At 35.6% G+C, this 24,379-nt stretch overlaps 3 protein-coding genes across 3 annotated transcripts; 2 read left to right on the top strand and 1 right to left on the bottom strand.

The window, feature by feature from the left end:
• Positions 1–4,710: 4,710 nt before the first annotated feature.
• LOC121215507 (bidirectional sugar transporter SWEET10) lies at positions 4,711–6,298 on the bottom strand. Its single transcript, XM_041090210.1, has 6 exons — positions 6,164–6,298; positions 6,031–6,067; positions 5,742–5,952; positions 5,496–5,657; positions 5,290–5,409; positions 4,711–5,208 (listed from the first exon to the last, which is right to left on the bottom strand). Exons 1-6 carry the CDS (start codon positions 6,204–6,206, stop codon positions 4,945–4,947), a joined length of 837 nt encoding a protein of 278 aa, XP_040946144.1. The 5' UTR covers positions 6,207–6,298; the 3' UTR covers positions 4,711–4,944.
• Positions 6,299–13,438: 7,140 nt separating this feature from the next.
• On the top strand, positions 13,439–15,916 carry LOC107949877 (coiled-coil domain-containing protein 102A-like). The gene is made up of 4 exons (XM_016884644.1): positions 13,439–13,706; positions 13,806–14,123; positions 15,378–15,467; positions 15,765–15,916. The coding sequence occupies exons 1-4, from the start codon at positions 13,439–13,441 to the stop codon at positions 15,914–15,916; spliced, it is 828 nt and encodes a 275-aa protein (XP_016740133.1).
• Positions 15,917–19,405: 3,489 nt separating this feature from the next.
• LOC107949875 (uncharacterized) lies at positions 19,406–22,116 on the top strand. The gene is made up of 2 exons (XM_016884643.1): positions 19,406–20,134; positions 21,952–22,116. Exons 1-2 carry the CDS (start codon positions 19,406–19,408, stop codon positions 22,114–22,116), a joined length of 894 nt encoding a protein of 297 aa, XP_016740132.1.
• Positions 22,117–24,379: the final 2,263 nt, after the last annotated feature.

A 24,379-nucleotide genomic window follows, 5' to 3' on the forward strand; every position in this document is an offset into this window, starting at 1 on the left:
CTTTTAATACATATTATTTTATGCATGGGAAGGTCGTTGCGATTGAAATATGGAGTAGGAAGAGCTCCCCATAAATCTTATCTTGCATAAAGAGAAAAGAGATCATATTTGCCTATCATTCATTGATGCCAATCTCAATTATTAGAACCCTTTTGTTATTTGGATCAACGAGATAAAGCTATTAGTCCCCTAATCTTATCCTCAAACACTGCACAAATTGTATGGTTATAAACTATGATATAAAATATAAAATGTATCCAAACTAATGTAAATTATAATACTTTAAATAAAATGCACGTTTTATGTAAAATATAATCCCAATTTAAAGTTTGGAGAACTTTATTTATTTTCATGGTTGGGATTATGTAAAATATGTAGTCGTAAATTAATTAGAATCGACAATCCTGAATTAATTACAGACATTCTTTCATTATGGGAATGCATTTGTTTGCACATGGGTTAATAGTAAGATCATTTTTTTAAAGTTTTATTAACTTTCCTAGTATATGGTGGTGTGAAAAAAAATTATTAACAAATAAATTTCAAAAATATAAAGAAAATTAGTGCTATATTTTGCACTATCCAAAAAATTCATTGAATAATGTATAATAAAAATAATAATTTTGCAACAATTCTTTATACAACAATCTTTGAATTTTTGAAGATTAAGAAAGAAGTAAATGAACATCGTTTATGTGCCTTCCAAATAAAATTCGAATCGTCCAAGCAGGTGTTGGAACTCTTGATTAATAATAGGTGATGTACCTTTGAAGAATTAATACATATAACTAACAATTTATAGTTTTTGAATTACTAATGAGTATTAAATATTATAAATATTTAAAAAAATATCCCAATAATTTGTGCATGTAATTAATTTGAAGTCCATTGCCCCACTGAATTCTAAGGTTTGTAGGGACACCATGGCTTCATGCTTGGGGACCTAAAAACGAGTGCCAAATATGTGGAAACAATGTGACCCAATTAATAACTAGATGTAAACAAAATTACCGAACTGCATTAAGGTTTAGGAAAAGTTGAATTGGGTGACCTGAGTTAAGCATGTTCTTGGGTATTGGAATACCATTTGTAAATGCCCTAAATTCCTGTGCGCCAAAACCTTCTTTTTCACCGATGCCTAGATGTAAAACTGACATGGTGGGCCAATCAGACTGACTTGATTCTCTACTTTCGAGTCATTGGACACTAAAGATCATGGAATCTATGATTCTCCACTATTTAGATTTTGGAGGCAACCCTTGTTTGCTCCTAAACATCAAAACCTTTGGGCTACTTCTCTACAAAGGTAAAAACATCCCTTGAGGAATAAAAGAATCATTTCAGGAGGTACTAACTTCATATTGGCAAAATGTGGTTAGTGGACCGCCTTCCCTTAATCTACTTTACCCTACCCTCGCTTGCCTTCATATTTATATAACATTACACCCATCATCTCACTAATTCTTAATTTATTTACTCTATAGTCTCAACATGCTATATTATCGATCCCATGAATTACGCGTGAAGTCTCAAATTTTGGATCCATAATGCATTCACTTTTTGTGAATTATAGTTTATAAATTTATTTCAAAATTATATATTAAATTGTAATAGAAATATAATTTTATGAGAGACAAAATAAGAAAAATTTAGTAAAATATGCTTGTGAGTAGTCAATCTAACACAAATATCTTACATTCCAACCAAATGAATATTTAAAATACATATCTGACATTTCATCTTCTAATCTTGCATTCCTTGAATCAAACACATCCTGAAATTAATATTTTGTGTCTTAACCTACTTAAAAAGATAGAATGTTGAGATATGTAGGACCTTGTTTGCATTTTATGCCCACTTCTCCTTTTTTAACTTACCCTATTTAATACATATGGCAGCGTTTGTATTGTTTTCAAGAGGTAAGCATTTATAATGGAACCCCATGCCAAACTTTTTGTTATATTTTACTACCCTACTTTAGGCTCTGGATTAAATTACATAACACTACACGTTTTTACTTTAATTACATCTCTTATGAATCTGCGTACTTGAAATGGTTTGTTAATTGATATAAAATCTGGTTTTACATTTAAATCTTACCTCCCCAGGGTGTTATATGATTAAGGATAAAATTATCTCCATTTATTATTCATTCACTGAATGGAAGAGCCAATACTAAAAGAGGAAGATCAAAAATGAAGGGGTATCAAACAAGGATTGGTTTACAATGACAAAATGCCATCCTACTTCTTATTTTGGCTCTTGACTTATCCTATTTTAGGACCCAAAAATTGTTGTTGCTATTATCAAATCTAATACCCCTTCTGAAAGCAAGGCTTTGGCACATCAAATTTGCATTTTCTTCATCATAACTCAAACCAAAATACATAGAATCTGTTGAATTGTATGTTGCAAAGATTCTATTTACAACTTCAAACTCTTTTCTCATTCATTTTCAATGTATTGCTCACTTTTGGCATTCTAATTAGGTGCCAAAACATTTTGTCACCACATCTTCCTTTCTATTTTCTTTTTGTACAAATATTATCTTACTCTTCAATTTCATTTTTCACCTTTTGTAACCCTTAAATTTGTGGGTTTTTTTTTGTCAAATCGCTTCCAAAGGAATGGATAATTTATTTATTTATTTATAACTTTTTGACATTGCGTACACGTAAATTGCCATATGGACGATACATCAGCACTTGATTAATTTTTTAAATTTAAAAAAATTAATTAAATGTTTATGCGTCATCTATATGACAACCATGTGTATGTCACATCAATAAAGTTAACAAGCGTAAACTTTTTTTATCCATTTTCGAGTGATTTGATAAAAAAATATAAGTTAAAAAGCTAAAAAAGTGAAAAATTAAATAGAATACTAAAATAACTTTTTGTAAACTTAAAGGGCCAAAAAACTATTATACCAAATTTTCTTTAGCGATAAATTTGAGTGACTTTAGCCTCATGGGAGTAACTATTTTTGTTTGGTGATCACATTCTCTTCTTTAAGGATCACATTCTAATTTAATTTTTTTAAAGGTTAATAAATATTTTGGCTTTTGAATTTGTCCACTTATACTTATTTGGTATCTATTTACTTATACTGGGATTTTGTTATACACTTTGGTACATTTATAGTAACACTATTAAAATTCCCTAACATGACACTAACGACCAATCGAAAGATACCACTTGCTGGTGGTAATACCTAATAAAAAAGTAAATTTTAAAAATATATAAATTTATAAAAAGAAATTAAAATTATTTTACATTGAGAATCAACATGAATAACAGTTTATTCTGATTCATTCTAGATTTTATTCTTAATAGATTTATATATTTTTAGTTTTTCTTTATAAAATATCAATTTTATATTATGATTTTGAAATGAAAAATATATAAAAATTATTTCACATCTAAAATGAACTTGGACAAATGGTTGTCCATATGTAGATGAACCTAGACATCTATTTGTCCATATTCATTTTGAACTTGCTTTTTTTAGTAAGTTTATATATTTTAATTATTTTAATAAGATACATGTTTTCTAAATTATTTTTGAAATAAAAAATATATAATTTATTTTTTGAAAAAATATATTATTTATAAAAATATAAAAATTATTTTACGTCCAAAATGAACATGGACAAGTGGAAGTACATATTCAAATACTCTTGGACGTCAATTTGTCCAAGTTTATTCTAGATGAAGCTTTTTTTAATAATTTATAATTTATAATTGATATAATATGTCATGATTTTTTTAATTCTTTAAAGTTTTATAAAGTATTCGTCTACCAATATTTGATTTTATATATTTCCATATTCATACAATCAATTCTTTTATGAAAGAAATTTAAAATATAAAAAATTACTAAAAACATATTTGGAATGAATTTGGATAAAATTCATCAGCACCTGAACTTCTATTTGTCTATATTCATTCTGGACATTAAAAAAAAATATTAAAATACTTTGATTTCAAAATAATAATATAAAAAATTATATATATAAAATTATTTAAAAAAACAAGTTTAGAATGAATCTGAATAAATTAATGTCCAGGTTCAGTTGCATTTGAACAAGCATTTGTTAATATTCATTCTAGACGTGAAATGATTTTTGTAATTTTTATAAAACTAAATATATATATTCTTAAAAATAGATGTTATATATTTTAGATATTTTTAATTTCAAAATAGTAATATAAAAGATAATATTTTATAGAAAGAATTAAGAATATATAAAATTACTAAAAAGTAAGTCGAAAATGAATCAGAATAAATTGAAGTCTAGGTTCAAAGAAATATAGACAATTATTTTTCATGTTGTTTCTCGATGTAAAATAATTTTAATATTTTTTTATAAATTTAAATATCTTTAATATTTATTAAAACTTATGATATGAGATCGTTACATGTTATTTTTCTATCATGTCAATAAATTTTAACAAAGGATGAATTAAATAAAATATAAAATATAAAATTAAAAAGTCAGCGCTAAATTCTGGGAGAGCTCAAACCCAACTATAGTCCAGAATCGGAGAGAAAAAGGCATAAAATTTAAAATATTAACTGAATCCAAGATATTGATACCAGTTTGACTTTAACTTTTGATCTTCTATTTTGGCCAGCTTAATGGACAGTCCTTTTTTTGGGGCATAATGAACTTTCTTATAAAAGGCTTAAAGCAAGTCATGAACACATTTCACTACCAACTATAAACATTTCATTAATGATAAAAACATGATTAGCAGAGTTACAGATGAAAGATTAATACTAAGAGACGACATAAATTGAAAGATTCAGAACACATTAAACATATTAATTTAATTAAGATAAATCCGGGGATTTTTTTTTGCATGGGTTTCAACCCAGATTTTCCCATGCAAAAACCTCAAGATATGACGTTGCATGCTTTGAATATTCTAATTCCACTTTCAGACTTCGTTTGAAGCATCTGTAGTGTTGTTAGTCTTGTTATTTTGAGCTTCATCGGTTCCCTCACCATTGTTGGGGTTAGGACCCACCGCGTTCACTTCCAAACACACCGTCGTCGATCCCAGTTTGACGACGTCGACGACTACTTGCTGAGCCGATAATTGAAGCTTGGGATCTTCCACCATTTTCTTGGGGTAGTTCTTGTATATGGCGTAAAGAATCATTTGAAGAATTCCAAAGATAAACCCAAGTACATTGGGAACCTGTTAAGATGATTAGATGTCAAGAAAATGTTTCTAATGTTAAAAGGAATTCCAAGACATGAAATATGCTTTACAACATACAGCAATGTTCATATCCTTCAACAAAAGGCCGTAAAAAAACCACATCACTGCTCCGAGAGTGAGGAAAACTGATAAAGTAAATGGCATATACTCCACGCTCTTGGTTTTTATCACTTTTCTCTGCAAAAAAGAAAACAGCGAATTTTAGTTAGTTTTGAATGGAAATCAATTAGATTAAATCTGGGGTTGGCTTGTTTTATGCTTACCAAAATGCCGAGAGGTGCAACGAACACACACAAAGCGAATCCCATGCAAATGTATCCAAGAATTTGGAGACGGATCAAAGGGTTTTTAAGGAAGAAAGTTGAGAAAAAGATGGCTCCGAACCCGAAAACATTGAAGAGGAGGATAAGTTTCAGTGTCACCAACTGAAATCCAACCATTTGTAAACAATCAAAATATGGGAAATTAAAGAGGTATATAACTATATATAATAGTATATAATATAGTACCTTTTCCTTCTTTGGGCCATAGTAAAAGTAAACAACAATGTAAAAAGTCTGAATGAAAACGCAGAAAGTGTTGATGGTGATGAGAAGCATAGCATCCTTCTTAAGGAGTGCATAGTAAATCCAAAGCATCGCACTGAAGAGTGATACCACGTAAGGGATTGATTGGTACCCTTCCGATGTTCTCTTCTTGTATATTTGGTAAAATGTGGGCCTGAAATATTATATATATAATATCATCAACCGTTGAAACGATACACTGAAGTAAAAGCTGACAAAAATGGTGACTTACAGGGGAGCAAGGGAAACCAGAAATGAAACAACGTTTCCTAGAAGAAGAAAAACAAATATGAAATATCAGATATTGAGAAAGAAATGGTGATTTGAAGTTGAAACCTTCATTAAAAGAATTCAAATATGTATACCCAGAATGCCAAAAACGAAAGCCCAAGAGACATGAAGAGCCATAATATCTGTTGTAAATTCCCTCTCCTTTCTTTGTTTCAAAAACAAAGTTTTGATTGATGTCTCTAGTGATGAATGCACTCTTGGGGTCGATATTTATAGTGATGGAAAAGGGTAGGCTTACGGCTTATTCTACTTTTTTTTTCATGCAAATATGCAGTAGATTCCATTTTGATTCTCAATATTATTCCTCCAAATATTTTAATATTTGGACTCACTTGACTTGAATGGACAAGGATCTTACAAATTTAAGTTGACTCAACGTGATTCACTTTGTCACAGCTAGCAATTTTTGTTGGTAAACTTGAAATTAAGTTGTATATTGTACTAGAATTAAAATAGTCTTTTAGAGGATTAAATCAAAATTTTATTATTTTAACGAAATAAAATGTAATTTTATTTTTTATTAAATTAAAATTTTATAAGAAAGTGAAATTTTACATGGGAGGTTGAGGACTCGAATCCACCCTATCGAGAGCTATACATTCAAGCCAGAAAAATACCTTTATATTAAAAACGAATCATATCTCGATATAATCCGAGTTGGAAAGGGAGAGAGAAAAGTGGTGAAGTTGGAAATAAAAAAAATACGGAAGGTTTTTGAAAGAAAAAACAAGGGGTAGTAGTGAACTTTTCAAGATTTAGAGATAAGCCTTTTTGGTTTGGTTGTGAATAAGCATTTGCAAGGTAAAGTCCCTTCCCCTAAACTCTAAAATTAGTTAAAAGGGTTATGTTTTTTATCCCAAAAAGGGTGGTTGGTGTTGAATGGAAGCAGCCCGCAATTTACACCAAAGCCCCTACTCGAGAGTACCATTCCTAGTACATACACAAAATCACTGGGGACCCACCATTGTGTCTTTATGATGTGTCTTCCAACAACTGGTTTTTAAGGTTTACAACTCATACTTCACATTCTTTGTTGCGAAATTTTGCTTTTCTTCGTCCCGGTAAGACCTCCCCCAGCCACGTCGGATTAGGCCAAAAGTTGGAATACAATTAATCAAGTTTTAAGGCTTCATTTACTTCAAAATATGGGGTAATTTACTAAAAAAAAGCCTAATTTTTTTAAAAATTACCGAAATAGGCTCGATATTTTATTATTTATCGGAATGGGTCTTTTCCGGCAAATCGCGTCCATGTCAGCACGATGTCAGGAGACGTGCCAAGAAATCGCGTCCACGAGAGGGCGATTTGTTGCCACGTCAGCAAAGCATGCTGACGTGGCCGCGACTTGTCCCGCGCGTGAACAGTGCAACGGTAAAAAAAACTTATAAATACCCCCACCCTTTTTTTTCACAAACTAATCCTATCTCAAATTTCCTCTCAAATTCCTTCCAAATTTCTCTCAAATCCATATTTAATCTCAATTTGCTCTCAAGTTCCTCTTAAATTTCTCTTAAATCCCTTTTTTAAATAATTTTAATTTTTTAAAATTTTTTTAAACCGTAAAAATTTGTACGATTTCAGCAATGGCCGGAGAATTGACTCGTCTTGATAAGCATCACATATCGGTAGAACAAATGAAAATGGTAAGCGTTAAATTTAATTTTTAAATATTATTTAAGAATTTTTTATTTATGCATTTTTAGATAATTATTAATTAATTATTTGTTATAAAAGTCTGTAGATCGGGTATTGGAATGCAATATCTGGAATATGCATGGTCCTCCATCACCTTTGGTAGAGAACTACCTGCGGGAAGCGGGTTTTGGCACGTGGCGACGGTAGGCCGGGGATGCAAGGTGGACCCAAAACTAATCAGTGCGTTGATCGAGAGGTGGAGACCCGAGACGCATACATTCCATCTTCTATGTGGAGAGTGCACTATCACTCTGGAAGATGTCAGTCTGCAATTGGGATTGCTAGTGGACGGGTACCCAGTCACCGGGTCTGCCCAATCTAGCGATTGGGGAGCGGTGTGCTACGAGCTTTTGGGCGCTATTCCGGAGAAAATGGACGGAGGTAAGATCGAGATGAGCTGGTTACGTGACACATTCCCTGAACCAGATGAAGATTCAACCGAAATTGAAAGAATCCGATATGCTCGTGCATACATTCTTCAATTAATTTGAGGTTATTTGATGCCCGACTTGTCACAGAGCTGTGTACATCTAAGATGGCTGCTGAAACTTGTTGATTTTAGAGCAACTGGTGAATTGAGTTGGGGGTCTGTTGTCTTGGCAACATTATATCGGGAGATGTGCGGGGCGACGCGACCGAGGAGAGCAAAAATCGGAGGTTGCCTGTCACTACTGCAATCATGGGCACGGTTTCGCTTTCTATTTCTACATCCTCGAGTGGACTACCAATATACATTCCCAATCATAACGAGGTAAATTTTATATTAGATTTTACAATTATTATGTAGATTTTTAAAAATAAAAATATGCTAAAAATTTATTTAATTAGGTGGAACCATCCGGCAAGTCATGCTCGATTACCTACCTATCTTGAAGATATACGGCTTCTAATAGACCAATAGTCGGAAGCACATGTAAGTATTAAATAAAATTGATATTCCATCATTCGCTAGTCGATTGGTATTTAGTATTTAGTATTATGTATATAACTAATATTTCTATCATGTTCATATAGTTTCAATGGACACCATACGAGGATCCGGCAATTCGGGCAGTAATTTCGAAAGAGTTCTTACAAAATCCGAACGCTTGGCAGGTGAAAGTCGCGTTGATCAACTACGCGACCGTGGAGAGGCACCAGTAAGACAGGGTGTTACAGCTGTAATACCTAAATTTTGTCCTGCCCTTTAATAAATAAAAATAAAATAAAAAGTCCAGTTTGTTTTACAAAGTCGAATCCAAAACAAGTAATTGGCCCAGAATACATGGCCCAAATTGAAATAAAGCAGAGGCCCAAAGCTCCGTGGCCCAAATCAGTTGCAGAACCCTAGGGTTTCTAAGAAAACCTTCGCGCCGCAGCCAGGATCCACACGAGCTGCATCCCCGATCTTTACCTGCACAGCAAGAAACAGCAAAAAAGGAAAAAAATCAAAGATTTCGAATCAAAAGCGATTTGTTTCTTTATTTTCTATTTTATTATGGCTATAAAAAAGCCATTGATACACTGTAAAAGGGATCCAGATTCGAAATCAATAAGAGAAACATTTATTTTCACAGCAAATAAAAACAAAAATACTTAGAAAGCAGAAAAATCGATTCAAAGGTCTATATCTTTCTTTTTGTTTTACTTTAGTCTACTATTTTTTTTATATTTTCATCCGCATATAAATAAATATAAATACAAAAGGAAGAAAAACAACATGTATTCGAGTCCCAACCATCGTGGATGGCCGAGGAAGTCGTCTCCGAGGATTGACGGCTGGAAACCGAAAGGTTTCTTGAGATTTGGGCCCTTTCCGCCAATATTTTGGCAATTTCGGGGTTAGATTCAGGTTTTAGAGGTTTCAAAAGGGTCAGATTTGAGATTTGCGACTTTTCGACCACCGCATACGGCGGCGCCGTCGCCGATGGCCGGTGGCTTGATGACCGGCTGATGACCGGATAGGAGGTCGGATGACTGGGGGAAGAGAGCAGTTTTGAAGGTTTTTTTTTAAAACAAAATGAAAATGAATTTTTTAAACTAAATTTTGGCTTATATAGCCTACTGAAAACACCACCGTTTGAAGAGGGGGGATCTGCGCATTGACTTGACCGAATCTAGGATCCGCGTGTTTTTTATGCGGAGGGCAAATTGCGCTTTTGGCCCCTCCGCCTTTTAATATATTTCTAATTAGGTTTTTTTTATTTTTTAATTCGCCCTTTAATTTATTTTGAATTTCAATTTAACCCTAATTGAACGACACCGTTTTAGAGGAGAAGGGAAATTTTCCCTTCCAGCCCCTCTATGTAATTCGTGCGTTCAATTTAGTCCTTTTACCTCAAATTATTTGTGAATTTGCCCCAGATTTTTGTCTACAGTTCAATTTAGTTTTTTTCTCTTCTTTATTTTTTTAATTAATTGATAATGTAATTATTTTATGTATATATATGTAATTATTATTATTTTATCTACATATGTATATATTTATATTTTTTTCATGAATATTTTTCTATATTTCATTTTTTATTAAATATTTTTGTATTTATTCGTATATATTTATGTTTTTAAAATGGTTAAATACTTACTTATTTTTTTATTTTTTTACTTTTTTATATATACGTATAATTACGTATTCTTCTTTATTTTCATAAATACATTATAGATTTTGTTATGTATATAAAATTTATAATTCTAGATTTTATATGTAAATCCACGTGCATTTTTTTTTAAAAAAAGGGTTCAATATGTATATTATGTACCTTTTATTCTTTTTTTATTTAATCCTTTCATTTCTTTATTAATTTGTGTTTTCATTTATATTATTGTTTATCTTGTTTATTTATTTGATATTCTTGCATAGTCATTGTTCATTTTTTATGCATATTAGTTTCGTTTATTTATTTGTTTATATTATTTTTATGCCATTGATGTATTTATTATTGTTGTATTTATTATTGTGGCATTTGTACATACAATCTAACATTACGTCATCTTTTCACTCGAATTTAAAAATAGAACTTTTCAAAATAGAGATAATACTCGTATTTAGGATTTTCAAGAAAATTGAGCCCTAACGTATTGGGTTCCGATTTTCTTCGTAAAATCTAACAATCGAGGATTGCTCTTTAATCAAACAAAATAAAACTTGTCATCGAGAATTCAATAGGTTGTGTCCTAACGTATTGGATATGACACATTGATTTATCGAGTCAAAGATTTTTTAAAAATAAAGGAAATATTGAATGTTTGGAATTTTAGGAAATTGTGCCTCAACGTATTAGGCTGCGATTTCTTCATAAAGTTTAAACAATTATATTTTCTTAAATTTTATTACACGAGTTTTTTTGACTAACTCATTTTGAAGAGAATAAAATGTTGTGCCCTAACGCATTGGGTGTGATATTTTTCTTTTTTTTTTTCAAAATGAAAAAGTCTTAATAGATAATTTAATTTAATTAAGGATTGCATTTTTTTAAAAATCTCGACTTTAAGACATTAATTAATCAATTTGGTACCAATTTTTGGGCGTTACAAGGGTGCTAATCCTTCATCGTACGTAACTGACTCCCGAATCTGTTTTTCTAAAACTTGTAGACCAAAGCTATTTTTTTAGGTGATCCAATCACACCTCAATAAAAGATTGGTGGCGATTCCCAATTTTTGTTTTTTTAAGTCGACAACTAATTTTTGTTTTTTTTCCAAAATAGAAATGGTTTCGACAGCTTGGCGACTCCACTGGGGATACATTTAAAAAAAAAGATAAGAGAGTCGAGCCACAAAGTTGATTAATTCTTGTCTTATGGTCGAGAAAATATTTTTTTAAAAAAATTTCATGATATCCTTTTGCATTCATTATTTTCTTACTTAATTGATTTAAATATTGTTTGCATTGCACATTACATGTGTTGGATAATTTTACCCTTCTAAGTGGGAGTGAGAAACTATTCCTTCGTGAGGTTTTCACTTTCATATAGGATAGTGGATCGCTTTCGGAATACATTGTTACCTATGCCTTCGTGAGATTTTCATCTCGTAATAGTCATAGGGAAAATGTATTCCCCTGAACTGAACTTGATCTATATGAGCCTATAATGGGTGAAGATCGAGGAATCTGCTGGTTCGGGTACCTTTACTTTAGAGCCAAACCGCATATAATGAGCCTTAGGAGCTTGCCTTAAGTAGAACCACACTAAACCCTAGTAGATGTCCTAATAGACATTTTACTCTTCCTTGATTATATGCTTATATTTGATACCGAATTTTGTGTTTTATTTTGATTGCATGACATGGCATTTCATTTCATCATAAAAGGCATCAGTTCATATTCAGTTGCTAGATAGCAAGCTTGTCATGGAAAAAGGGTTTCTTGATAAAGTGGAGGATAATGTGGCTGTCTGAACTTGGTCTAAAACAATGCAGCGAGAAAAAAGCGATAGTTTGGCCGATGGATATGTATCAGAATTATGGGACTTTACGCGCATCAGTGTAACTCAAAATAATTTGCAAGAATTGAAGGAAATTTGGGATCAGTGGAATGACGAGGTTAGACAACTATTTTATAATAATTATGAGGATTTGCCTTATTTGCTTGACGTGAAGGTAGACTAGCATTTGTTTCGAGCCCTCGCCCAGTTTTGGAATCCTGCTTACAGCTGCTTTACATTTGGGAAGGTCGATTTGGTGTCTACGATAGAGGAATATGTGGCTTTACTCTGATGTTTAAAGTTTCAAGTAGACAGGGTCTACTCGAGAGCGATAAATATGCCAACCTTTTCAAAGAAACTGATGAGTATAACAGGGATGAGTGAGCAGTGGGTTGCTGCACGAATTAAGCAAAAGGGGGATAGTAAGTGCGTTTCTTGGAGAAGTTTGGAAGATGCAATTCTAACACACTCAGACGTGAGAAAGAGGTTAGATGTCTTTGCTTTAAGTATATACGGCTTGGTTGTCTTCCCTAAAGCATTGGGGCATGTGGATGAAGCAGTTACTGATTTATTCAACCGGTTTGATAAGAAGGTTACACTGATTCCAGTAATTTTGGCAAAAACTTTTAGGTCATTGAGTGCATACCGAAAGACGGGTGAAGGTAGATTTATTGGATGTGCACAGCTTCTACTCGCATGGTTTCACAGTCACTTTTGGAAGGTGGATAAGGTTTCGTATTGGGTTTTCTCTGAAAATTATTCACCACTAAAGGAGATAGTAGCTACGCCGAGGAGAGATGATATTTCGAAGGAGAAGTGGATGACAATTCTTCAAAATCTTTAGGAGGAGGACGTTGAGTGGAGAGCTCCTTGGTTGTTTCCAGATGAGATACTGTATAGGTGTGGTAATTTCGATTGGGTTCCTTTGCTTGGTATTTGGGGAGCTGTTGGATATGCCCTATTATTGGAGCTAAGGAAATATAGGTCAAGGCAGTTTATAGAAAGAAGATTCAATAGATGTCTAGTGCGTAAAAACAGACTCGCCGAATGAATAGGTTAGCTGTGAGTCCGATGGCAACTCCTGAGTATCATGAATGGTGGGTTAGGAGGATTAACGATAATACACCTAAGTTAAATCAGGAAAACAGCCAGTCAATAGAGGAATCTTTGCGAGTCGTCCCTTTTGAGTTGGAAATTATAAGGCAGGATTTTGAAAGAAGGAATGCGGATTTAGGAAAGAGGATAGAATAGATGGAGGAAGAAAAGATGAACTTGAGATTAGACATAGATGTTCAGAAGCTCGAAACTGAGAAATTAAGGAAAGAGAAAAACAAGGCTGAGGAGGAGCTGGGTAGTTTGAAGATGGATTATAAAAAGTTGCGTCTGTCAATGAGAACTGCGGGGCTGAGAAAAACTTCAGAACAGTGGCGAGCAGAAATTCGAGAAGAAAAAGAAAAAGCCGATAGATGGGGACATAAATTCCAAGAGATGCAGAGGCGAAACGAGGCTTTAGAAAAGAGTTTGTTAGAAAGCTAAAAGGAAAAGGGCGAGTTAAAGGATAAGGTGACTGAGTTGGAAAGATCTCTTCATCAGTATCGAAATCGAAATTCTACAATAGAGTTGAAAGCATGCTTGAGCAAGATTGAAGAAATGAAGAAAAGAATCGAAGAGCTAGAAACAGCGTTACAAAATTGTGAAATTCGGATCAAGCACTTGGAAGTAAATGAAAATCGTAATAATGAACAGCTACACTACTTTCAGAACCAAGTTAGGAGCAGAGATCATATTATGGAGGAAGCTGTGGTCCAGATCCGAGAAGTAGCTGATCACGTACAAACTTTGGCAGTACATGCAGACATGCTGAGTGTGGAGTATGAATTAGAATCAGATCGGGGGCAAGAGTTAGTTGTGCTACTTAGGAAGATTAGAATGCTGAGTAATAGGGCAAAGCTTTATTTTTAATTCACTTTATGTAAAGAAATTTGCTTTCTAGTAAAGTTTTCTTAAATGGAATTGAATCAAAATTGATGCCTTTTTGCATTCATTTCATGCATTGCATGCATTAAAAAATAATAATAAATACTAAAAGATTTTAATTAATTTCTCAGATAATCTGGAAACCAACCAACCTACCAAACACCGCTACGGTACTCGATCGAAAACTAAAGACATGGACCAAAGGCTAGAACAGTTCCAAAAGGAAATGCAGAAGCAACTTAAACATCAAATGAATGAGCAGTTTGAGAAAATTTAGCAAAAATGATAGACAAAATGATGGAATCTCAAGGGAGTATGATGGCCCAGTTAACTCAATGGTCGAACAAGGGAACTGATAAAGGAAAAGGCTCAGTGCTTAATGTTGAAGAATGAGACAATGAGGGGCATATCTATCCTCCAGATTTTACCCCCCAGCAAGTTGAGATATACCCGCGCAGGTCCTCTGTTACCATTAAGCCTCAGCAGTTTCAGGACGACGCTGCGACGCTAAGGAATCTTCAGGCTGGATCAGGCTCTAACCCCGGAGTTAACCTTGTTAATCCTGCTATCCCTGACTTCGATGTGACAATTGGGAAGGAGAAAATGAATGATGAATTGCCAAAACAGCTAGAGGAAAAGTACAAATGGTTGGAAGAGAAATTTAGAGTGATAGAATGTGCAGAGAGCTACTATGGGATGGATGCTAAAGAATTGAGCCTGGTTCCGGATTTAGTACTCCCTTACAAGTTCAAAATGCCAGAGTTTGAGAAGTACAACAGAACTAGTAGCCCCGAAGCTCATATTACCATGTTTTGAGGGCGAATGACTAGGCATGTTAATAACGGCCCACTGCTAATACATTGCTTTCAGGATAGCCTCACAGGGGCAGCGTCCAAGTGGTACAATCAATTGAGCCGTACCAAGATTAATTCGTGGAGAGATTTAGCATAGGCATTCATAAAACAATACAATCATGTGACTGATATGGTACCTGATAGAATCACTCTACAAAATATGGAGAAGAAACCTGGTAAAAGTTTTAGGCATTATGCACAGAGGTGTAGGGAGGTTGCTATCCAAGTTTAACCGTCTCTTCTAGAAAAGGAGATGACAATGCTCTTTGTTAATACATTGAAAGCCCCATTTATTACTCACATGTTGAGAAGTGCTACTAAAAGCTTTTCTGACATAATTATGAATGGTGAAATGATAGAAAATGCTATTAGAAGCAGGAAGATAGATGCGGGAGAAAGTAGCAGAAGGTCAGCATCGAAGAAAAAGGAAAACGAGGTCAATAACTCCAGTTACTCAAAGACGATTATGGTAAATTAGCCAAGAAAGGTGACTGTTAACTAACAAGGAGCTGACACATGGCAAAACAAGGAAAAGCCCCAATTTACGCCCATTCCAATGGCGTATAAGGAGTTGTACCAAAAGTTATTCAATGCACACGTAGTTTCTCCCTTTTATCTAGAACCTCTGTAGCCTCCGTACCCCTGGTGGTATGATACAAACGCATAATGCGATTATCACGCGGGAATCGTGGGGCATTCCATAGAACATTGTACGGTGTTTAAAAAGCTGGTTGAAAAACTCATAGGCATGGACGTCGTTAAATTGGATGATTCGCCCAATACAGAGGATTCGTTACCTAATCATAATGATAATGGAGTGAACATGATAGGTGGGAGCATGGGTAGAAAAATCAAGGAAGACATAGCAGAAGTGAAAATTCCTTTGAGATGGGTTTGAAGGAATATGGTAGAAAGGGGATTGTTTATTTTGGATTCAGAGAGAAGCTTTGAAAGGGTGAAAAACTACTGTGAGTTCCATCACGGGGAGGGACATGAGATTCAAGAATGTACAGAATTCAAAGCCTTGGTTTAAGGCCTGATGGATGACAAAGAAATAGAGTTTTACGAAGAGGTTAAGGAAGATGAGAGTATCTGCACATCTGAATCCACAAAGATTCCAAGGGTAACTCAGCCTGTGGTCATTATCTCGCGACCAAAGAACGATGAAGTGAGAACGCCAGTAATGCCAAGGATCATAATAAAGAAACCTGCAGTCTTTCTTTACCAAGATAGTAAGAAAGTACCATAGAATTAAGAATGTAATACAACTGTCCCTGGAAAAGAGATTACAGATGATCGGGGTATAGATGCCTATGCAGAGTTGGTGAAAGAAAGGGACGTAACAGTGGAGCAAAAGGGGAAAATATCTGAGCATGTGTCATCCACTAACGAGCCAATAAAAGAGGAAGAAGCTGTGGAATTCCTTAAATTTTTGAAGCATAGTGAGTATAATATGGTTGAACAGTTGCATAAACAGCCGGCTCGCACATCCATACTAGCCTTGCTCTTGAATTCCGGAGTACACCGTAGTGCGTTGATGAAGGTGTTGAACAAAACCTATGTAGCGAATGATATTTCTGTCAATAAATTGGATCGGTTGGTCAATAATATCAGTGCTGATAACTTCATATTCTTCAACGATGATGAGATACCACCTGGAGGCATGGGGTTCACTAAGGCTTTGGATATCACTACACGATGCAAGGGGTATACTTTGCCAGGTGTGTTAATTGACAATGGATCAGCTTTAAACGTGTTGCCGTTATCCACACTTAACAGGCTTCCCATAGACAGCTCGCACACGAAAACATGCCAAAACATAGTGAGAGCATTTGATGGTACCGAAAGAAAGGTCATGGGAATAATTGAGATACCCCTATTGATTGGCCCAACAGTTTGTGAGATGGATTTCCTCGTGATGGACATTAAACCCTCCTTTAATTGCTTATTGGGGAGACCATGGATACATACGGCGGGGGTTGTACCGTCATTATTACATCAGAAGCTAAAGCTAGTATTAGAAGGTCTACTTGTGATAATAAACGCCGAAGAGGATATTATAGCGGCTGTATCTGACGAGGCGCCGTATGTGGAGACCAATGACGAATCGATAGAATGCTCTTTTCGGTTTCTAGAGTTTGTAAATGCAATATTTGTTCCTGAAGGGAGCAAAATTCTGGTACCTAAAATATCCAGAACTACAGAGATGAGTTTGCAATTGTTGGTAGGAAAAGGAGCTTTACCCAGAAGAGGATTAGGGAAATACCTGCAAGGAAGAATTAGGGTCCCAGCACTAAAAGAGAAACAAGACAACTTTGGTTTAGGGTACAAGCCAGATAGAGGGCAGAGAAGGAATGAGCTAGAAAGGAGGCAAGAAAGAAGAATGGCGCGTTTGAATGGGGAGGACATCAAATGAGAGCCAATGATCATTCCTCACATATCCAAAACCTTTGTATCCGGAGGGACCATTCATTCTGAGAGAAGGGTACTGATTGAAGAAAGCATTGAAGAGACGTTGGAAAATGTGCACATCAATGTCATATATGAGAAAGCCAATGATAAAGGGAGCATGTTAGATATCTGCCCTTTTGAACCTGGGAGTGTTTTAGATAATTGGACTGCAGAAAAAATACCTGAAGTCTTTAGAACTCTCTCAGAGTAATGTTCAGAACAAACTTGTTATTTTAGCATAGAAATAATAAGAACTCCTTTGTGAAAAAGGCTTATGTTCAGATATTAGTATTTTAATAAAATAAATATTTACAATTGTTTCAAGCAAATATTCTTTTATTCTTTCCATATAAGTAAATAGATTAATCATTCTTTCATAATCATATCGCACGAATAATGGTACATAAATTCATACATTCTTTTGTAACCATATTAGGTCCTTGCATATCAATGACATGAATGGCGCCGCTACAAATTCAGAGTTTCCTTTTGAATGAAACATGTGTTTAGAGGGATCGCATGACTTTGAAGGTGAAGTAGATTGTGGTTTATCCTTGGAATTGTTGAGGATGGTAGAACAGGAAGAGAAACAGATCCTGGCACACAAAGAAACAATTGAAACTGTGAGCTTAGAAGAAGGGAAAGAAGTGAAAATTGGAACAGAGATTTCCGCAAAGACAAGACGAGACCTTGCTGAATTACTCCAGGAATTCAAAGATGTCTTCGCGTGGTCATACCAAGATATGCCTGGGTTGAGCACGGACATTGTAGTGCATCGTCTACCTATAAGGAAAGATTGTAAGCCAGTTCAGCAGAAGCTCAGAAGAATGAGACCTGATATTGTGCTTAAGATAAAAGAAGAGGTCAAAAAGCAGTTTGATGTTGGGTTTTTGCCGGAGGTCAAATATTCTGAATGGGTAGCCAACATCGTTTCAGTCCCTAAAAAGATGAAAAAGTACGAATGTGCATGGATTACAGAGATTTGACCAAAACAAGTTCGAAGGATAATTTCCCATTGCCACATATTGATACTTTGGTGGATAATACAGCGGGATATTCATTATTTTCTTTCATGGATGGTTTCTCATAATATAATCAGATAAAGATACATCCTGAAGATATGAGAAAGACTACATTCATTACTTTGTGGGGAATATTTTGCTATAAATTGATGCCATTCGGATTAAAGAATGCGGGTGCAACATATCAGAGAGCCATGGTAGCCTTGTTCCATGACATGATGCACAAGGAGATTGAGGTTTATGTCGATGATATGATAGCCAAATCCAGAACAGAGGAGGAACATGTACAGGTCCTAAGGAAATTGTTCTTAAGTCTAAGGAAGTTTCAACTCAAACTCAATCCGACGAAATGCACTTTTGGAGCTAGGTCAGGAAAGTTGTTGGGCTTCGTAGTTAGTGAAAAAGGAATTGAGATTGACCCAAACAAAGTTAAAGCAATACGAGATTTATTGCCACCACGTACTCAGAAAGAAGTTTGAGGTTTTTTAGGAAGATTGAATTATATTGCTCGATTCATTTCACAGTTGACCGAGAAATGTGGTCCCATATTTCGCCTTCTGAAGAAACATAATCCTGGAGTTTGGAATAAAGAATGCCAGGAAAATTTTGAAAAGATAAAGTAGTACCTATCCAATACTCCAGTTCTGTCACCACCTAGCCCCGATAGACCCTTGATTTTGTATTTAACAGTGTTTGACAATTCCATGGGATGTGTGTTGGGTCAACATGATGCGACTGGAAAGAAGGAAAAGGCGATATACTATCTCAGTAAGAAATTCACTAACTGCGAGACGAGATATTCATCTGTCGAAAAATTATGTTGTGCCTTGATTTGGGCGACAAAGAGGTTGAGGCAGTACTTACCCTATCATACGACTTGGTTAATTTCAAAATTAGACCCTTTAAAGTATATAATGGAGTCCACAGTGCTGAATGGAAGAATGGCTAGATGGAAAATCTTACTCTCCGAATTTGATATAGTATATATAAGTCAAAAGGCCATCAAAGTGAGTGCAATAGCAGATTTCTTGGCTAGCAGAGCTTTAGAAGACTATGAGCCTCTAGACTTTGACTTGCTGAATGAAGACTTGATGCATATAGCAAATTCTGAGGAGGATACTAAAGAAAATCATTCTTGGAGGATGAACTTTGACGGAGCTTCAAATGCGTTGCGCAATGGGATTGGGGCAATCCTGGTATCTCCAAACGGAGATCATCATCCTTTCACCAGTAAGTTAGACTTTGATTGCACCAATAACATAGATGAATATGAAGCTTGCATCATGGGTATCCGGGCAGCCATAGAGCGAAAAATCAAGACACTAGAAGTATATGGAGACTTGGCATTGGTAATATACCAGCTAAAAGGAGAATGGGAAACGAGAGACTCAAGGTTAATCCGTTATCGGAGATTGGTTTTGGATTTGATTGAAGAGTTTGACAATATCATTTTCTGGTATCTCCCACGTGAAAAAAATCAGATGGCTGATGCTCTGGCTACACTAGCCTTCATGATTAAAGTGAATAAATTAGAAGACATGAAGCCCATTCAAATCAGTATTTATGATATCCTGGCCCATTGCTACAACATTGAAGAGGTGGAGAACGATAATTGCCCTTGGTACCAAGACATATTGCAATACGTGAAGGATCGCAAATATCCTAATCAAGCAACAAAGAATGATAAGAGGACATTGAGGAGACTAGCTATTGACTATGTCTTAGATGGAGAGATTCTATACAAAAGGGGAAAAGATCGAGTACTGTTGAGATGCGTGGATGCTATAGAGGTTAAGGAAATCTTAGAAGAAGTCCATGAGGGTGTTTGTGGAACACACGCCAACAGATTCACCATGGCTAGACAGATCATGAGATTTAGATATTACTGGTCTACCATGGAAAGAGATTGCATCAATTATGCCAAGACGTGTCATAAATGCCAAATTTATGGGGATAAAATGCACGCACCTCCTGCACCTCTTCACGTTATGACCTCTCCATGGCCTTTCTCCATGTGGGTTATGGATGTCATTAGGCCAATATCACCGAAGGCTTCTAATGAGCATCGTTTCATTTTTGTGGTTATTGATTATTTCACTAAGTGGGTAGAAGCAGCCTCATACGCGAATGTCACGAAGTCAGCAGTCAGTAATTTTTTGAAGAAAGAGATTATATGTCGATATGAAATGCCTGAAAGGATCATATCTGATAATGCACTGAATTTGAACAACAGCACAATAGCGGAAGTCTGCAATCAGTTTAATATTAAACACCATAAATCATCACCATATCGCCCAAAAATGAACGGTGCAGTGGAGGCGGCCAACAAAAACATCAAGAAGATTGTGAGAAAAATGGCTGAAACTTACAAGGACTGGCATGAGAAGTTGCCGTTCGCTCTTCTTGCTTATCGAACATCTATCAGAACTTCTACTGGGGCAATGCCTTTTTCTTTGGTTTATGGGATGGAGGCGGTTTTACCCATTGAGGTTGAAATTCCTTCTCTCAGAGTATTGGCTGAACTAAAACTAGATGAGGCCGAATGGATTCAATCTCGGTATGATCAGTTGAACCTGATAAAAGAGAAAAGACTAAAAGCTATTCGTCACGGTCAAATGTACCAGAAGCGAGTTTATAATAAGAAGGTTCGTCCCAGAGAATTTGCCGAATCCTGTGAACTCGGATTCAGTCAAGAAATATTTCACCTGAAGAGTGGGGAGGGATCAAAGTGAAAACTCCCAAAGAGAATTTAAATAAAAAAAAGGGAGAGGCCAATGTGAAAATCCGCAAAGGGCCCCTCTAGCCCGAAGGGGATTTGAGTTGAAAACCCGAAAAGGGCGGCTCAAATATTGACCAGACTGGGGCATGTAATGAGCTTGATATACTTGAATCAACAGGAAATGGTAGGCGACATCTTGGGGCATCAATGAAGTACTGTAGATCTCCTAAACACATGTTAAATTCAAAATGATTCTTAGTTTGCATGGAGAAGTTCAAGCTGCGATATCCAAGGCATCTAGTCTTCATATTACTTACAGAATTTCTTTGTTCTTGTAATACTTTATTCTTCACTATTCTTGAATATCTTTTTCTTTTTAAGACAGTTTCTCTCAATAAATTCTTTTTCTTTCATAATCTCGGTGCGAGCATGTTGCATTAGAATAATGGTTAATGGACTAATATACTTTCACAAAGGAAGTTTTTTCATATTACTCTAGAAGATTCTAAATAATACAGTAACCTGAAGCAGGACTATTGTTTAGAACATGCCAAGTTTGAAAGTTGAAATGTCTAAGATTTTGTCAAGATATCTTGTGGGTGGCAAAGTTTTAATCACCAAGAAGAAGTTCCCTTTAAAAGAAAATTCTTTGTTTATGCAAGAGCATTTGGCATGACACCTTGGGAATGGTGTAAGAGACCAAAAAGTTTCACATTCGGTATCCTTAAATTGTGATAGCAGAGGATTGAGAAAAGGCCAAATCTTTTTACTCTTGGGTTACAACGGGAGAAAGATGGTACAAATTTTGCATCACAGTGGATCAAACTTAGAGGTTTACAATGCGGGGCAATCTGGTCAAGTGTTTCTTTGGAGACGCCAGTCAAACAAAAGGCTATAGCACATTAGTGATAAAGCCTTAATAAACTTTGAGCAATGATAATTTAAGCGAAAAATGGATCATTCTCAAAAATAACATTCTACATTCATACAAACACCATTCACACATGTCTAGTTAGGAGCATTTGATGCATTTCGATCATGCCATCCTAATCTTAGGCATATTTAAGTTCATTATACAGGTCATGTTTCTCAGAGAATAGATCGGTGAGATCACAAAACCTTGCCTCCTTGGTTTGCAGTGGAGCAGGCTGAAGATAACAGATTTTACCTTCCAACATTGACAGTGAAGTATATCGAAGACACCAGCCTTGCCTCCTTAGGTTGTAGTGGAGCAGGTTGAAAATAGAAGATCTTGCCTTCCTGTACTGGCAGTGAAACAGATCAAAGATATTTAGTCTTATCGCCTTGACATTGCAATGGAAAATATTGAAACCACAACGACGAATCTTATTTCCCTGGCATTGTAGCGGAGCAGATTGAAGCCACGACGGCGAATCTTATCTCCCTAGTATTAAGGCTAGGATTATCTGAAGTGGAGCGGATTAAAGCTGTGGGCAGCGAATCCTATCTCTTTAGCATTACGGTGGAGCAGATTGAAACCACAACAGTGAATCTTACTCCCCTGACGGTGTAGTAGAACAGATTGAAGCTACGACGGCGAATCTTATTTCCTCAACATATCAATTTAAAAGACTGAAGCTGTGACGGCGAGTCTTACTTCCCTGGCGTTGTAGCGGAGTAGATTGAAGCCACGACGGTGAATCTTATCTTTCTAGCGTTAAGGCTTGGATTAGCTGAAGTGGAGCGGATTAAAGCTGTGGGCAGCAAATTCTATCTCTTTAGCATTACAATAGAGCAGATTGAAACCACGGCAGTGAATCTTACTTCCCTGGCGTTGTAGCGGAGCAGATTGAAGCCACGACGGCAAATCTTATCTCCCTGAAGTTGCAGTGGAGTAGATTAAAAACTTAGATGTTATCTCTCTGAAGTTGCAGAGAGCAGATCACATCTAGTCTTATCTCCCTGAAGTTACAGTGGGGCAGACTCAAGTTGAAGTTATAAGTCTTATCTCCCTGAAAGTTGCAGTGGAGTAGATTGAAGCACTAATTCCTATGCCCCTGAAGATGTGGTAGGAAGACATAAGGCTACTTGAAGAAGAGTACCAAAAGATAGCATGACCGGGCCAAATTTGGCAATTTTAAAAGTCTTTGTTCCATTCTCGTTACACGATAATGAGCAAAGAGGGGCAGCTGTAATACCTAAATTTTGCCCGGCCCTTTAATAAATAAAAATAAAATAAAAAGTCCAGTTTGTTTTACAAAGTCGAATCCAAAACAAGTAATTGGCCTAGAATACATGGCCCAAATTGAAATAAAGCAGAGGCCCAAAGCTTCGTGGCCCAAATCAGTTGCAGAACCCTAGGGTTTCTAAGAAAACCTTCGCGCAGCAGCCAGGATCCACACTAGCCGCGTCCCCGATCTTCAGCTGCACAGCAAGAAACAGCAAAAAAGGAAAAAAATCAAAGATTTTGAATCAAAAGCGATTTGTTTCTTTATTTTCCATTTTATTATGGCTATAAAAAAGCCATTGATACTCTGTAAAAGGGATTCGGATTCGAAATCAATAAGAGAAACATTTATTTTCACAGCAAATAAAAACAAAAAGTTCAATACTAGGAAAGCAGAAAAATAGATTCAAAGGTCTATATCTTTCTTTCTGTTTTACTTTAGTCTACTGTTTTTATTTTTTTATTTTTTCATCCGTATATAAATAAATATAAATACAAAAGGAAGTAAAACAACCTGTATTCGAGTCCTAACTGTTGCGGATGGCCGAGGAAGTTGTCTCCGAGGATTGACGACCGGAAACCGAAAGGTTTCTTGAGATTTGGGCCCTTTCCGCCAATATTTTGGCAATTTTGGGGCTAGATTCAAGTTTTAGAGGTTTCGAAAGGGTCGGATTTGAGATTTGCGGCTTTTCGGCCACCGCATATGGCAGCGCCGTCGCCGGTGGCTGGTGGCCTGATGACCGACCGATGACCGGATAGGAGGCCAGATGACTGGGGGAAGAGAACAGTTTTGAAGGTTCTTTTTTTAAAAACAGAATGAAAATGAAGTTTTTTTAACTAAATTTTGGCTTATATAGCCTACTAAAAACGACACCGTTTGAAGGAGGGCCGATCCGCGCGTCGACCGACCCGGATCCAGTATCCGCGTGTTTTTTATGCGGAGGGGCAAATTGCGCTTTTGGCCCCTCTGCCTTTTAATAT

Source organism: Gossypium hirsutum, chromosome D03 (assembly GCF_007990345.1).
Source record: "Gossypium hirsutum isolate 1008001.06 chromosome D03, Gossypium_hirsutum_v2.1, whole genome shotgun sequence".
NCBI classification, from domain to species: domain Eukaryota; kingdom Viridiplantae; phylum Streptophyta; class Magnoliopsida; order Malvales; family Malvaceae; genus Gossypium; species Gossypium hirsutum.